General features: G+C 54.8%; 1 protein-coding gene across 1 annotated transcript in view; it reads left to right on the forward strand.

Annotated features, from left to right (window-relative positions):
• Positions 1–17,445, forward strand: part of LOC130026615 (polypeptide N-acetylgalactosaminyltransferase 12-like) — a 123,897-nt gene that overhangs the window by 12,141 nt on the left and 94,311 nt on the right. The window contains exons 9-10 of the mRNA XM_056117452.1: positions 3,597–3,736; positions 4,307–4,322. Coding sequence (XP_055973427.1) covers positions 3,597–3,736; positions 4,307–4,322 — 156 coding nt within the window. The remainder of the gene's footprint in view (positions 1–3,596; positions 3,737–4,306; positions 4,323–17,445) is intronic.

Genomic DNA, 17,445 nt, shown 5'->3' on the forward strand with positions numbered 1-17,445 from the left:
GTCTTTTGACATCCTGTGGAATCCAGTCGGTAACAGCTCTAGTCCAGTGGTCGTCTTTAAACCTCATTACGTGACCAGCCCATCTGATTTTTGACACCTTGGCAAATGAGACAGTGTCCCTGATTCTTGATCGTCGACGGATGTCGGAACTCCGGATTCTTTCTCTCATTTGAGTGAAACGTGATATTCCAAGCATAGCTCTTTCTATTCTTCTTTGGGAGACCTGAATAGAGTTCTCATCCTGTTTGCGTAGGGCCCAGGTCTCTGAGGCATATGTTAATGCAGGAAGAACAGTGGAATCAAAGAGATGTGCCCAGAGCTGGAGGTTCTTCATCCTCTTAGCTATTTCTTCGACGTTCTTGAAGGCGTTCCAAGCCGCTCTCTTCCTCCTGCGCAGCTCGGGTGCCAGGTCATTTGTCATGTTGATCTCTCGACCTAGGTACACATAGCTGTTGCATTCGGAGATGGTCGTTCCATTGAGAGCGATTAGGGCATCAGGTACGAGGCTGTTTCTCATAAACATTGTCTTCGTAAGATTCAGCTGTAGTCCTACCTTTCCACACTCACGGTCAAAGTCAGCCAGCATTTGTGCTGCTTGGCTGATGTTTGGTGTTATTAAAACAATGTCATCAGCACAGCGGAGGTGGTGTAGTTGCCGACCATCTATCTTCACTCCCATTCCTTCGCATTCCAGTCGTCGCATGATGTTCTCGAGGGTGGCACTGAAGAGTTTCGGTGAAATGGTATCACCCTGCCGCACCCCTCTCTTGACATCAACGATCACTTCTTTGTAGAATGGTGAGATCCTGGTAGTGAATCCGCAATACAGCTCATGGAGGATCCTGATGTATTGGGCTTGAATGCCCTGATTGGCTAGGGCTTCAATGACTGCTTCCGTCTCAACAGAATCAAAGGTCTTCTTTAAATCAATGAACGTTAAACAAAGCGGCATCTTGAACTCCCGAGAAACCTCAATGAGCTTGGTTATCGTGTGGATATGGTCGATGGTGCTGAATCCTTTGCGGAACCCGGCTTGCTCGCATGGTTGTCCTTCATCTAGTGTTCTGCCAATCCTATTTAGGATGACTCGAGTGAACAACTTGTAGATGACAGACAATAGGCAGATCGGGCGATAGTTGCCAATGTCATGGATGTCTCCCTTCTTGAACAGTAGTACGGTCCTGCTGGTTTTCCATTGGGACGGAACCTTGCATTCAGACAGGTAGCGAGTGAAGAGCCGAGCCAGTGTATTGATGAGTACTGACGGCAGGTTTTTCAGGTGTTCAGGTCTGACCTTGTCTGGGCCGGGTGCTGTTTGTTTCTTTACCGACGAAATGGTGTGTCGGATTTCGGAAGGGAGAACATTGGGAACGACATATCCATCCTGTAGAATTTGGTATGTTGGCAAGTGGACATGGCTGTCGAAGAGATTTGAGTAGAAGTCATAGATAATCTTCTCCATTGCCGTTTTGGAGGATGTGATGGATCCATCAGGACATTGGAGGGCAGTCATCTTGGTCTTGTAGTTGGCGAAGGACAGGCGGGCGTTATGAATACTTTTCCCGGCTTCTGCCGCATCTCCCAGTACTTCTGCTCTTTTCTCTTTGAGGTCTTCCTTGATTGCATCTCTGCACTGCTTTGGGAGCTTGGACGTTAGCTTGCGGTTGCCTGAGGCACGCGCCAAACCACGCTGGCGAATTAGCTCAAGAGTTTTTGAAGATAGGTGATTTTTTGTGGCTATCTCTCTCTTGGCGTTCCTCGCACATTCATGGAGGTGCTGAACCAGTCGATCGTATTCCTTGTCAATGTTGTCAACAATGGCATCTTCCCATGTTGCCGCAATAGTACCAAAGAGTTCCCAGTTGGTGGTCATTCTGGGAGTTCTCTTTTTGAACTTTGCAGCCCTTTCTCCCCGCTCTGTGAAGTAGAATTTTGCACGAAGGAGACGGTGGTCCAATCCCGTTCGAAATTTTGGGACAACAGCGACATCAGTCAGGCAAAACCGTCGATTGAATATGATGTGGTCTATTTCGTTGTGGAATCATCCACCGGGAGACTCCCATGTCCATCGTTTAGATTCTGCCTTCTGGAACTGTGAGTTACCATGAATGGTCTTGGTCGACATGATGAACTCAGACAGTCTCTCACCCTGTTCGTTCCATTCTAGGCCATGGGTCCCGATGTGAAGTTCTTCAGCTGATCTTCTCGGTCCTATCTTGGCATTAAAATCACCCACAATGATCTTGTAGAAGGTGTGGTCTTCTTTATAGAACTTCTCTAGCTCCATGTAGAACTTCTCGATTTCTCTTTCATCATAATGAGATGTTGGTGCATAGACAACAAAGATAGAAACTGCAGGCAGTGAGCCACATCATTCAAATGTAAACGTCCAATTCCGGTTGTTAGGCATTCGAATGAATCAATGCTCTTGGCCAAGTTTGTGTTGACAAGTTAAAATTAGTTTTAACTAATTGTCATCATTGTATGTTTATGGTTTATATTTGATTGTTTCCTCTTGCATGATCCATACATGCTCAGATGTCTTCTTTGGGAATATTGTGCCTTTTGACCTCCTGGTGGTTCACATCATGTAGTTCTTTTTTTGTTTTTATTTTTGTTTTTGAGTCATACCTGGGGTTACTCAGGGGTTACTCCTGGCTCTGTACTCAGGAATCAATCCTGGCAGTGCTCAGGGGACCATATGGGATGCCAGGGATTGAACTCAGGTCAGCAAGGCTAACACCCTCTCCACTGTATTATCCCTCTGGCCCTGCACCATGTAATTCTGGAGCGGTGAGATGAACTGATTCTCTGCCTGCAAAGGTAATACAGACTCATTGTAGCTCACTGTCACGGTCCTCCCGTTGTTCATCGATTTGCTCAAGCGGGCCCAGTAACGTCTCCATTGGAGACTTTATTGTTACTGTGTTTGGCATATGGAATACATCACGGGCAGCTTGCCAGGCTCTCCCGTGCAGGCAAGACATTGTAGAACATCTGGGAAATAGAAAATGAAGCAAGCAGTGCCCGATAGGACTCAGAGAAACCCGCTTGTGCAGTTATGACTAACTGTGCACCAATACCTACAGTTAGAGGAAGAAAAAGGAAAACCCTGCAGATCTGGGTCGGCTCAGGAGGGCACCTACTTGGCCGGAGAAGCTGGATTCCAGCACCCTGTCTCCCTGTGTGACCCAGGCCTGCCCTCTCCCTGGCAGTGCAATTCCTGCCTGCAAAGGACATTTTAGTGATTCCACAGTGCCATTGCTTTGGATCAAACTCCCTCAAGTTTGCCGGGAAGAGGCAGAAAAGCCCAGAGAAGAGAAAGGGCAGCTCAGGCCTCAGAGTTGCCCACTCAGCTACTGAGACCGTCCATTTTCTGGCCAGCTCAAGGGTAGGGACAGCGTGGGGTCTCAAACACTCAGGGAAGAAGCAGAGCATGAGAAGGGGGCCTTGGGGAACTCTGGCCAGACACTCACAGACCCTCAAAACTGGACACTCAGGCTCTCTGCCTGGCCCCTGCGCTCTGATCCCGCCTGGTGTCTGTCCATTTCTCCATGGCCGACAGTAACCGTTGCCCACGGACGGCTCCTTTGCAGTTCTTCGAGTATACATCCCAGAAGGAGATCCTCTACAACACCCACCAGCCCGAGGGGTGCTTGGCGGTGGAGGCGGACGGGGAGAGCCTGGTCATAGAGCTCTGCCAGAACCCGGTCCCCGAGAACCACTACTTCCTCCTGCACTAGGTGAGTGGGCAGTGTCATCTGTGCTGTCAATCTTGGGGCTGAAGTAGACCCCGGGAGTCTCAGGGAGGAGCAGGCCCCAGGCATGCTGTGATAAGGGACATGCTGGGAATGGGGGTGGGGTGGGATGGGGAACTGTTGGCGCCTTTGTCTTGCAGGATCCCTAATGCTTGGCCTGTCTTCTCTAGTTCACTTGGAGTTGCTGGGGGCTGGGCGGGGCTTGGGACCGGCCTGGGGGCTGCTGCTGCTGCTGCTGCTGCTTGAATGTGGTCTCCTTAAAGCAGATGTGAGGGCAGATCCTGCGGGGGGAGGGTTGGGGTGGTGGGGAAACTGTTTTACTTCTGTAAACCTCACCCCCATTTTCCCCAGCTCTGGAATCAGGGGGAGCGGAAGGGGAGATGGTCACAGGGGTCACCAAAGCACACACCCAGCCCTGGATTTATCCCACGTGGCCCCTCCTGAACTTCACCATTTACAGCCCTGGAGGTCCCAAGCATCACTGGGATGGCCCTGGTGGCCCCCAGCACCAGTGAGAACATACGTCTGACTTTTATGTTCGTGTGTAGACGTGAGGATGGCACTGTATGTACATGGTGTGTGTATGCATGTGTATAGATGTGTGGATTGTACTGTATGTGCATGTGTAAAAGTGTGCATTTTTATGTGTGTGCACATGTATGTAAAAGTGAAGATGGACTATGTGTATGCATGTATGTGTGCACACTTTTGTTCACATATGTGTAGAAATAAGGGTAGCACTTTGTGTGAGCACCAGGCCTGGCTTCTTAAACTGTAGATCAAGACTACACACGGGGTTTGCATAACTTAAAAGATACTTGTTTTACTTTAAATTTATTTATGACGTAGGGATCTGGAGCGATAGCACAGCAGGTACGGTGTTTGCCTTTCAGGCGGCCAACCCAGGTTCAATTCCCAGCATCCCATATGGTCCCTCGAGCATTGCCAGGAGTAATTCCTAAGTGCAGAGCCAGGAGTAACCCCTGTGCATCGCTGGATGTGACCCAAAAAGAAAGAAAAAATCAAATAAATTTATTTATGATTTATCAAATAAATATTTGTATCCTTATTTTACATACCTCAAAATCAGGGACCACGGAAAAAATTTCCTAACAAAAAGAGGTTGCTAATGGAAAACTTTAAGAAGCTCATAGAGAGAGAGAGAGAGAGAGAGAGAGAGAGAGAGAGAGAGAGACAGAGAGACAGAGAGAGAGAGAGAAAGAGTGGGAGAGGAAGAAGGAGGAGAAAGAGAAACTTTATTATACATAATAGAGATTGAATAATAACAGTAAAACCTGAAAAATTGCCAGAAACAAGGACTAATAAGTTACTGTAGCATCAGACAGTAGAAGTCAGAGCAACTGAGTGGTAGGCATGTCTTGGGGAAGTTTAGGAAATCATAAATTGGTGGCAGAGGAGAGAGAGGAGGAGGACTGGGCCACTCTCCCTGACAACCACCATCCTGTTACCACGACTATTTCAATAAGTGGATCCATCATAGTCTGTGTGGGTGTGTGCCATTGGGCGGGGCGGGTCCTGCCAGGAATGGCTCGTGCTTCTGGATGATGAGGAATCCGTGCCATGGGGTCTCACCATGTCCAGAGCCTGTCACTGCCCACCCATGGTGCCTATCCCATCTAAACCCCCTCTGCAGTGTCCCCCAGGAAGAGCCCGCCACCTTGCCCCAATGCTATGTGAGTTCCCACCCCTAGTGGCCAGTCGATGTTTCAGGATAAGGACCTACAAACCTCCAGGTATTTTCTAAGCCTCTCAAGGACTGGATGGACCTTTTCTGCCCAGAGCCTCACCCCAGTGTGGAACCCTTCACTGCCCACAAGCTCCCCAGACAGCACAAGCCCACAGTGACCCTGTGCCCCACCATCAGAGATGGATTTGATTCTCAGCCCAGCGAATGTGAGAGGGGGAGATGTCAGAGCTACAGGAGACAGCCGCAGACCACTGGGGCCTGAATGTGCTCAGGGAAGGGAGGACAGGGGCACTCGGGGGTGCCATAGTGGGCACGGGCGATACGGGGGAGTTGGGGTTCCTTTCAGGTTGCAGGACTCGTGAGGGCAGCGTGGCCAGGCTGAGTGGCCCTAGTTGGGAGTGTGTGTATTGAGAGGGATTTCCAGAACAGGCTGGGAGCAACATGAGAGAAGCGTCCAGCTTCCCCAAGGCCAAGTCTGGTGTCCAGCTCCCAATAGGATGGACTGAGTCTCAGAGAAAGGGGCAGAGCTGGGATGGGGAGATTCTGTGGGGTCATTAAGAGCCCTCCAGGGCTCAGAAAGGGAAGTCTCTGTGCAACACGGGGAACTGGTCAGGGACTGGCTGGGTCTGGGGGCTCAAAGGCCCCACAAACTGGCTGCTGCCAGTCTGGGAGGAAGCAGAGACAGAAGGACAGAGTGAACGTGGACAACGGATATGGCGGGAGCAAGAACTCTGCGGGCCTGAGGAGAGGAGAGGGGAAGGGCAGGGAAGGCAGGGGCTCCAAGGACAGAAAGGAGAGGGGCCTGGGGAGGGAGGGGCGGTGAGGACAGCAACCAGGACAGCCCCTCTGCCAGGCTCGCTGGGCTCCCACAGCAGCAGCCAGGCCAGACCTAGGGGTGCTCAGGGGCTAATCCTGGCAGCTGCAGCTCAGCCTGGGCACGGGGGGACGTGATCTCAGGGAATGAGAAAGTCGTGGACTGAGCTATGGGAGACCGAAAGGGTCAGTGCTCCTGGCCCACCGTGGGGTCCACAGAGTTCCAAGCCACCATCGTCGGTAGGGGGCAGTGCCCGAGGGTCCGGGTGGGGGTGGGGAGGCCCGTCAGGCCCACCAGGGCAGAGGCTGGTGCAGCCTTCATCCTGAGGTTGCCCCGGGAGCTCTAGGTTTCCCCCTGGCCAATGGGGTTGCAGCCCCGAGGCCACGCCCCCATCCCTACCTATAAAAAAAGCTCGTGGCCCCGCCCCTCGGGGCACCCTCTCTCAAGGATGCTTGAGAGGGAAGTGGCCCCAACACACCTTCCCCCTGTTGACTGTTCGAGGGGTCATCTAGGGGTCACCTCCAGATGGTGACCCTTCTACGGGTCATCTACGGGTCACCTCTAGGGGTCATCTCTAGGGGATCTTTGGAAATTGGCAGATCACAACGGACGGTAAGAAAAGGCCCTGCGTTGGCCCTGCACTGGTCACTGTATGGCCCCGAGGCCACAGGATCAAGCCTGGGCCCATTTCCAGCAAGTCTTCCGGCAGTTTTGTCCCCAGCAGCCTCTGTCCTCGTCAGGGTCTCCCGGGACTCTGGGATGGGAGTCCCCAGAGAGCCCCTCTCCAGGACCTGTCCGTTCCTTTCCCCAGAATAGCACCTCCTGGGCTCCTGCTGTCCAAAGACCTGGGTGGCTGGACACTGGCTCCCCAGCTCAGGAAACAATGGGGGTGGGAGCTCAGGGGAATGCTGAGGAGCTGCCTCAGTGGCGCTGGGGAGTCAAAGTAGGGTCCCCGGGTGCGCAGACCCCTCACCACAGACCCTCCTGCCAAAAACCTCTTAGCGTGCGACCACACTCTTCCCCCTAAGTTAGGACTGAAAGAGATGGAAGAACAGAATTTTAAAACATCAGATATGTCTTGTAAAGGCGGAGAGTCACATGACACCGCATCATCTGTTAGGGGTGAATGATTTGGGCTGGTGCTTGGCACCAGGAGTTTGAAGCCTGTGATGTCTGAGGAGGGCAAGGCAGGGAGGAATCACCCAGAGTGTCCTGAGGCCACGGCCACATCCCTGCCTATAGAAATGCTCATGTCCCCGCCCCTCGGGACACCCTCTCTCAAGGAGGCTTAAGGGAGAAGTGGCCCCAATGCACCTTCCGCATGTTGACTCTTTCCCTAGGGGATCATTGGAAATTGGCAGAGCATGAAAAAATGGGAAGAAAAAGTGCTAGGTCGGTGCTAACCCGCCAACACTGGGCCATGCGCTGGTTCTGCACTGGTCAGTGTGTGGTCAGGAGGCCCAGGATAAAGCCCCCGGCCATTTCCAGCCAAGTTTTCAGGCATTCTTGTCCTCCAGTAACTTCTGCCCTCGACAGGGTCTCTCGGGACTCTGGGATGGGAGTCCCCAGAGACCCTCTCTCCAGGCCCAGTTTCCTCCTGCCACCAGAATAGGATCTCCTGGGTTCCCACTGATCAAAGAACTGGGTGGCTGTACACTGGCCCACCCAGCTCAGGAAATGATGGGGGTGGGATCTCAGGGCAGCACTGAGGAACTGGGGAGTCAAAGCAGGGTCCCCGACTCCCAGACCCCTCATCACAGTCCCTCCTAGCAGTGGGTCTAACTGTGCGAAAACACCCCTTCCCTCTTGTTTGGGACAGAAAGAGCTGAAAGAACAGAATTTTAAAACATCAAGTGTATCTTATAAAGACGGAAGATTGCTTGGCAGAGCGTCATCCTTTATGGGAGAGTGATTTGGGCTGGTGCACAGCACCAGGAGCTTGAAGCCTGTGATGTCTGAGGAGGGCAAGTCGGGGAGGAGTGACTTCGAGTGTTGAGGGAGGGGCCCTGTGAATGGGGCACTGTGACAGGGGAGACAGGCTGGGAGCAGGAGCTGGGCGAGTCACCCCGTCCCTCCGCACCTGTGTCCTGCTCTGCGGGCAGCCAGAGGAAATGGGGTCAGCTGTCCACTCCCCAGAATTTTACGACCATGAAAATGCAGAGAGCTCTAGGGCCGGGACATAGAACGCTTGTTTCTAGTTGTCCCTCGTGTCCCTGCCAGCACTGCCAGGAGGGCTCCAGTGGGTCCAAACCAGGAAAGAATCCAATTTCTAAGGGGCCCAGAGCAACAGATGGCGGTGAGAAATGAGCAGCCCCCGAGATGAGCAGGAGGAACCAAGAGTCGGGGCTGTGGACCATGAAGTTTGGGTGCGGTTGAAGGTCTGGGGTCCTTGACTGTCTGCTTCCTCTCAGGTTTACCGGCCTCTGGGTGCCCCCGAAACAGTCACATCGTTGACAACATTTCCAAGGACAGGTGGAGGCAGGAGGTTCCAGGAACAACGGGTGAACCCAGAAAACAACTGCGGATGCGAGTGGGGGCCGAGGGTGAGAGAAGCGGGCGCAGCACCGCCTGGAGTCTGAGGGCTGAGGGGTGGCCAGCCGGGAGCCCGGCCAGGATTGAGTTGTGTCTCAGCAACAGTGGAAGGGGTCTGGGTAACATTTCCCAGTCTTGGAGCTGGGCGAGTCTCCTATCATCTCCAATTATCACCTATCATTCCAACATGTCTTCACTGCGAGCCGACGAAAAGTTGCTGTACACCAAGAGTTTTGTGAGAGGGTGCAGGATTTGCTGGCCATCAGCTCTCCTCCACCCTAGGGTATTTTTGGGGCATAACCCTTCAGCCTTCTGGGCTGTGACTTTCCTGGTCTGTGAAATGGGCTGGTGAGACCCCCTGTGAGGCCAAGAGCCTGCCTTGGGTGATGGGAGGAAGGACAGGTGAGAATGCCCTAACTGAGGGCTGTGGTGGCACTGACTGGCCCACACTACACAGAGGGGTCTGGAGTTGGCAGTTGCCAGGTAGGAGTCAGGGTCCGAGGCATAGGGAGACCCAACTCCTAGGCTCTGGGACAAAGATGCCATGGGGGCCTGTGGCTGAGGGTCTGAGCCCTGCATCTCCTGGCTGGGATCTAGTCGGCCCTCCTGCCTGTCCTCACAGACACTGTCCTACCTCCCCCAGATGCCAGGGCAGGACGAATAGGTGCAGTGCCAGTGGCTTCCCTGGGGCCGATCTGCTGGTACCTGGACATGCACATAGCTGCCGACAAGAGCACCTGGATGCCCGCTGTCACCTGGGCTCCAAGGAGGAGCAGCTGAACCAGCGGATGCTGCGGCAGAAGCAGCCCATAGACCAGCTGCTGCAGGTGCCACCAAGGCAGCAGGCCCTGCTGGAGGCCGCCATCAGGGAGCTGAGGGAGACCAGGTGAGAGAGGGGCCACGGGCTCTGGGGCAGGAAGGCCCTAGACCTGCCTCCTCACCTAGTGCCTTCACCCCAGGTGCTCTTCTGTGGGACTCAGCAGGAGAAACAGCAGCTGCAGAACCTGGTGAAAGGAAAGGAGACCCGGAAAAGGGTGAGTGACAGGGAGAAGCCCCTGTGGGTCAGAGGGCGGGGCTACTGGAGAGGGGAGCCAGGCGGCCCCACCCCCAGCCCCCCACCTCCACTGCTTGGCTGAGACCCTAATGCTGCCCCACATCCCATCCACTCCAAAGGGATTGGCGTGGAGACGAACAACACACAGGTGCTCCTGGACACAAAACGTGAGGAGCTGGAGGCCACAGAGAAGGAGGAGGCGCAGGGGGTCAGGCAGGAGGAGTGCCAGAGTCCAGGAGCTGGAGGAGACAGTCCAGTCCCAGGGGGCAGGGACCATGACCTGTGTGAGATACGGAGACGCTCCTGTTGCTGTCCTTAAGGAAGAGGAGTCCACCGACATCGGACCCAGGTACCGTAATGACCCGCCTAAAATCCAGAAAACGCAGCTGGTCAGCAAGAGCTCCACTGGCAGCCTGACACCCAGCTGACACCTCGATTTTACTGCACCTAAGCACCCTGCCTCTCTCACCCAATTGATCTCGCCCAGCCCCGTCCTCCCCACGCCACCCGAGTTCTGCCTTCCGCCTTGGCCCTTTGCTCTTCTCCCTCCACTAGAACCAGGGATATCCCTCACTGCAAGACCAGGGATCGGGGCAAAGGCACAACTATTCTCCATCTCAAGACACAGGATATCAGGGGGACAGTAAAATCTCCTTCCACTAGACCCAGAGATGTCGGGGAAAAAATGTCCCCACCCCTGGGTCCCCCAGGGATCAGGGGGCACAGTTTCCCCTCCACTAGACCCCGGGAGCAGGGGGACAGAAATGTCTCACCCCCTAGACCCCAGGGATCGGGGGCTAGAGATGTCCCCCCCACTAGACGCCAGGGATCAGGGGGGCCAGAGACCCCCCCTCACTAGACACCAGGGATGGGGGGCCAGAGATGTCTCCCCCAAAACTGGACACCAGGGAACGGGGGGGCCAGAGATGTCCCCCCACCACTGGACGCCAGGGGTCGGGGGGCCAGAGAGGTCCCCCCACCACTGGACGCCAGGGATCGGGGGCGCAGAGAGGCACCCCCAGCACGGGACGCCAGGGATCGGGGTGGGGGCCAGAAAGGCCCCCACCAAACTGCACGCCAGGGATCAGGGGGGCCAGAGAGAGAGACCCCCCCACTCTACGCCAGGGATTGGGGAGGGCCAGAGAGAGAGGCCCCTCCACTAGATGCCAGGGATCGGGGGGGCAGAGAGAGAGGCACCCCCCCCACTGGACGCCAGGGATCTGGGGGAGCCAGAGAGAGAGGCCCCCACACTGGACGCCAGGGATCTGGGGGGCCAGAGAGAGAGGCACCCCCACCACTGGACGCCAGGGATCGGGGGGGCAGAGAGAGAGGCACCCCCACCACTGGACGCCAGGGATCGGGGGGGCAGAGAGAGGCCCCCCACCACTGGACGCCAGGGATCGGGGGGGTGCCATTAAGAGAGGCCCCCCACCACTGGACGCCAGGGATCGGGGGACGCCAGAGAGAGGACCCCCCCACCACTGGACGCCAGGGATTGGGAGGATACAGATAGAGACTCCGCCCCCAATGGACGCCAGGGATCGGGGGGGCAGAGAGAGGCCCCCCCACCACTGGATGCCAGGGATCGGGGGAGCCAGAGAGAGAGGCACCCCCACCACTGGACGCCAGGGATCGGGGGGAGCCAGAGAGAGGCCCCCCCACCACTGGACGCCAGGGATCGGGGGGTGCCATTAAGAGAGGCCCCCCCACCACTGGACGCCAGGGATTGGGAGGAGACAGATAGAGACTCCCCCCACACGACCACTGGACGCCAGGGATGGGGGGGGCAGAGAGAGAGGCCCCCTCACTGGACGCCAGGGATCGGGGGAGCAGAGAGAGAGGTCCCCCCCACTGGGCGCCAGGGATCGGGGGGCCAGAGAGAGAGGCCCCCCCACCACTGGACGCCAGGGATCGGAGGGGCCAGAGACAGAGGCCCCCCACCAGTGGACGCTTGAGATCGGGGGGGGGGGCCACAGAGAGAGGCCCCCCCATGAGTGGACGCCAGGGATCGTGGGGGCCAGAGAGAGAGGCCCCCCCACCACTGGAAGCCAGGGATCCGGGGGGCCGAGATGTCCCCCCCAATAGGCCCCAGGGACCGGAAGGGCCGAGATGTCCCCCTCCACACTAGGCCCCAGGAAACAGTGGGGAAGAAATGTCCCCCTCCACAAGATCCGAGGGATCAGGATGGCAGATATATCCCCCCAGCACTAGCAAACAATGATTTGGAGGTCAGAAGTCACAACTCAGCTCTCCCCTCCCCATTGTGGGGTCCTGTTTCTGCGCATGACAGCCCTGAAGCTTGGCCGCTGGTACCATCCAGTGACCGGATTCTACACACTCTTTGGGGCTGTTTGGGGACTTTGTATTGCTGGCTGAGAAGAGGGAAGGAGGAAGGCAGGCTTTCTCCCTGACTGCCACTGTCTGATTTTCACGATTGTTGCAATAAATGGATCTATCCCAGGCCTGTGTGGGTGTGTGTGTCACTGGGCGGGGCAGGTCTGGCCAGTAGTTGACAATTGCTTCTAGATTGTGGGAAGCCTCGGCCATGTCACCATGCCAAGACGCGTCACCTGCCTGCCCCTGTGTGAAGCCTGTCAATGACCCCAGGAGAGTTCACCCCAAGGGTTGAAGGTCTCAATCACGAAAACGTCCCCAGGAGGGAGGGCAAGATGCAGCACCCAGAACCCTGCCTTCCACTGCAGCACCTCCGTGGCCTCCCCTGCCCCTGGTGCCTGTTTCCCCATTCCCCTCTGCAGTGGCACCAGGGACAGACCCCACTTTGCCCCCTAGTGGCCACATCAGTTTTCTCAGGATGAGCACTTGAAAGTGCTCCTGCAGCAGGTGGGTCCAAGGTGCTGTCCCCTCAGACAGGCTCCCCCGGAATGGCACCCACCCCAGCAGGAAGAAAGTGTGTTATCAGTGGAGCAGGATGGGACCGTGAATGGAACATGTTTCTAGTGTCCCCGAGTCTGTACGGAGCTGATCCCTGATAATAGCGCCCCACTTCTTTGTGGACCATCAGATTCCCTAATACAAGTCCCACTGCCAACATCACAGCACGGTTAGACCCCATGTAGTAGAGAACCAGGCCCTGACTCCTCTTTGCTCCTACACACCTGGACCTGTTGGGACAGCCTTGGCTGAGTGACACTCTACTGGTGACAAGAAGTGTGTCCAGATTCATGTATCAGACCAGATGGCAAAGCCTCAGAAGGCAGAGCCATCCTGTTCCAGTAATTTCCAGGAAATTGGTCAGCCATGCTCCTTCCTGCCTATCACATTCCTACTTGGATGGGAACCAGGGATCGGGGAGGCACCAGGGATCAGCCTGGTAGGGCTGTTCAGGGCAGGCACAGGCAGGTCCCGGTTTACCCCTCGGTGCCCAGTTCATAACCCTTCCCCTCTAACTGCACCATGGGCCTGGGGCCGCCCGTTCACTCTCATGGATCTTCACACCTCACACATATCCTGCACACCCTCTCGAAGCTTCTACTGGGGCTCTGGGCTTAGTTCTCTGTGTCCTGCCTCTGGGCCCCTGGGCTCTGGAAACACCAAGTCCAGGTTTTCCTAGAGGTTTGGGGAGCTGGGAGACTGTGGGGATCAGGGGCTTGAGCCCTCTCACCCCTTGCCAGTGGTGAGAGCTGTTCTCCCATTGAACGACTGTCTTTGGAGTTTTTCCTTTTAGGATCATACAGAGTCTCACCAAGACAGGTGGCACCCAAGAATTTGCTGGAAGCATCCTAGTGTATTCCATGTGTGCAGGCTCTACCCAGCTATCCCCCAAACGGGCAGTAGCAGGTCACAGCATAATTATGTAGGTTGTTTACAGGCTACCTTGATTCTGTGGTAACAACTTTCATCTAACATGCAGTGGTGCCTAGTGCTCTCAGGTGCTCCCACAGTGGTGATTCCCGTTTCTACGCTCAGTGTTCGAGCGTTCCTGTGAGCCCCTTCCATCCCTGCTCGGGTAACCTGCTTTCCCTTAGTCTCTTGCTCGGTGAGAGATTTGGGAACCCCATCCGGGTCAGACAGAAGGACAGAGATATATAAATAAAGTTAAGGAAATAGGAGTAGCTTACTGGGGGCGCTCCCGGGTGGACTCTCCGAACCTCAGGTGAGGCAATGGTACACCCGCGCCCTGGGTTAGACTAAGGGGGCTATGAAGTTGTCTTGGTCTGGTCCTAGTCATCTGTTCGTGGGTCAATGTTAAGGAACATGGAATGAAGCCTGGTGGCTTCCTGTCACCAAGTGGGCATTAAGTCTTGTCTTCCTCACCTGGGACAAGGTGTTCTATGACTCCAGGAATGTTGCTGTCCACTCAGCCGGTTGCCATTTGGTTCTGGTCACCATTTTGTCAGAGCAAACCTCACATTGGATTCTTGTCAAATTTGGTGATTCCTGACCCATCCATCTTGTCCACCTCCTAGAGCGGGTCTCTCAGAGGTCCTGCCTAGTTTTTCGCTTCTGCCTCTTGTTGCCTCCTTGGTTCCCTCCCCTTAGGCTTGGCAGACAGAATCATTTGCGAGCCCCCCTTAGCTCACCCCGCTGCGGCTGATCCTGACAAACTATCACCTGCAGGTTAATCTTCTGGCGATGCTCAGTGATGAGTTTGTCTGGGATTGTTTCCCATTTCTCTCCTGACTCTGAGAGATGTCCATTCTACAGTGAGGCCCTCAGGAGTGGCCAAACCTGACCACGGCTGGGCCTGACCAGCCTCCAGCTCACTGGCCCTTCTCGAGTTCATTCTTTCAACTGGCTCAAAGCCCCCTCCCCCTCCTGACTGGTTTGAGTAGAGCAGTGTTCAGTCATTGAAGAAAACACCTTTTCCTCCCTACTGGACACTGAGCAGGCCCAGGGCCCATTGATTGAAAAGACAACTGCAGCCAGGGAGTCAGTTTGGTTCTGGACCCTTACTGCCCATGGCATTCTGGACCTTAAGGAGTTTTTCCACCTGGGTTGCTACTTGAGTTAGAGACCCTCTGCCTTTCCCAGTCACCACAGCCCCCATCTGGCCTCTGGGGCACACAGAGTAGTGAGGAGACCAGAATCAGCCGTGGGGGTGGGGTGATGTGTTTTCACCTCTGGGCTGCTCAGGTAAATGAGCAAAGCACAGTTAGCAGGTATATCCCCCCAGCCCCCCCCCCACCCTCGTCAGGATCCCACCATCCAGGGTATATTCTCAATGACACCATACTCATCAAGGGTCACTGTCAATCAAGATGAAACTAGCGCCCAGGTCAGCACTTCCTGATCACCTTTGTCAGGATTCCTGCCCTGCATCCCGCCACCCACCCAGACTCTGTCTCCTTCCCCTGCCTGGTCTCTGTGGGCACCTGCAGAGTTTGCATCTGCTTTGGCAGCCTCAGGCAATCCATGGTGTTTGCTCAGTGCACCAGAGAGTCGACCCTGCGGGCTCAGCACAACTCCCCATTTCTATTATTGTTAGTATTTGTGACCAAAGAGACCAGGGCTAGTCTAGGTACTGGCAGCAGTGCCGTTGGGGCAGACCCTCAGTGCCCAAGCGTTTCCTGCCCTGCTCACACCCAGCATGCCTCCAGCTCTCCCTGCCAGAAGACCCACGGTTCAACAGTTGGACACGGTAACAAGTTGCCGATGCAGATGTTTCTGTTTCCTCACCTCTTTAAGTTAAACGTTTACAGCAATGGTGAAATTTGCTTCTCATCAATGTTGCCTGTCATCTTGCGTAAGCTCAGTAAGAGAATTACAGATTCCTTTAATCTGTCGCTTCAAATTTAGCTCAACGTAAAGTCAGGCATGAAAGGTCAGATCTGTTGGCTTTTCCTGGCCCATGTCATCTGCTCCTACTCCCCAGACTCCAGTCCTGGGGCCAGTTTTATTTTGCCTATCCCAGACCCAAGGGGTCCTTGACCATTCTTTTGGCCAGAGACTGTCCCATGCTGTACTCTGGACCATATCACATGTTGGATCTTCGGCCTTCCCTTGTCCAAATAAGGGTCACCTGGCGCCTGTCCGAGGTCCATCCAAGGCCCTCCACGCGATGCACATTTGAGAATGTTTGAATCATGGACAATCACTGGGAAACTGAAGCTTTAGTAAGATGAATGTCCAGGATGAGATCAGGACCCACCTGTGACTCCTGCATCAAGCATCAAGCAGTGTCCGTGTAGGGGTCTCTTTGCCAGGAGCCCAAGAGCATACCAAGGCCATCAAGGAGAGAAAAACTAACATTTCCCTGATAGTCTGGTCTGGGAAATAACGCCCTTCGTTCTACATAGTTTCACACCAGAAAATTCCCAACATCCTCACTGAGCCGCATGCCGAAAACCAAAGGAAACTTATGGGCTTTACCTGGAATTTGGGAGTCAACATCCTAGACCAAACAATGCCCTCAACCCCACATTAAAAGATCAATTCCAGAGTCAGTTTGGCGGGGACCCCACATTGTAGATGCAAGAGAGAAATTGTCACAGCCTAGGAAACAGCAGAGACCCGAGGAGGCCCGTGTTGGATCCTCACACTCCGCACTACGCTGACAGGCAGCTCCTGGGACACGGCCAGGGCAAGGCTGACTTCTCAGTGGGATACCAAGCAGGTCCCCTCTTCTGCCAACACTCTCTGGGACCCCTGTGTCTTCCTGAGTGTGGTGAGTCTAGGGCATGATACCTGCCGCTGTGAGAGCCGTGGGGTTCAGGGACCTTGCAAAAGGGTCCGTTCCTGGGGCAGGTGAGGGGGCACGTGGAGGGCTTCATCCTTCCAGTCCTCACCCAACACTAGCCCACAGTTGGAAATTTGGTGCCTGAGCCCCGAAGGTCACATGGTATTTCCCCAGGGCTAGGAAATACATGTCATCTTGCACTTCCTGAAAGTCACGGGGTAGGTGGAAGGCTCCTCTTAGGGCAGAAAGGTGGCAGGGTGAGGGGGGTGCTGGACATGTGCCAGCCCTGACGTCCGGCAGCTAAGAAAAAGTAGCGGCCCTTGAGCACAGTTCCTGACCTCCCAAAGAACACCAGACCCCCACTCTGTTCTTCCAAGACTGTGGTGAGCCACCCTGGAGATACACGTCTAATACTATGAGTATTTTACCTGTCATGTCATGTCACGGTTACCCAGGCTGGGCTATTGTGAAGATGAGAATCCAGGCCAGTTTAGTGAGCCCAGGTGGCCTGAGGACTTCATCCTCTGTAGGAGTGTCCTGGCAGGCAGGTGTCCATCCCATTCCGATCTGGGGTAGGGAGACCTCCCGGACTTCAGGACTTGTCTGGACACTGAGAGCAGGGCCCAGGGTGTGGTCAGTCATTGCAGATCTGCAGATCCCTGGTTGTCCATAGCAGAGACATTTCCAGTTCTCCCTTGGCCAACGTGCCTGAAACAACAATTTTATTTTTTGTCCAAATTTGAAATCCTTGAATGTTAAAAGTAGGTAAAGGGATATTCCCGATACCCTTTCAGTATCTATATTGTAAACCACAAAAAGGAAGACAGAGAGAGAGAGAGAGAGAGAGAGAGAGAGAGAGAGAGACAGAGAAGGCAGAGACAGAGACAGACAAAGACAGGAACAAACAGAGAGAAAGATAGATAATAAAAACATCTTCCAAAA

The sequence above is a fragment of the Sorex fumeus genome, unplaced genomic scaffold (genome assembly GCF_029834395.1).
Source record: "Sorex fumeus unplaced genomic scaffold, SorFum_2.1 ptg000034l, whole genome shotgun sequence".
Taxonomy (NCBI): Eukaryota; Metazoa; Chordata; class Mammalia; order Eulipotyphla; family Soricidae; genus Sorex; species Sorex fumeus.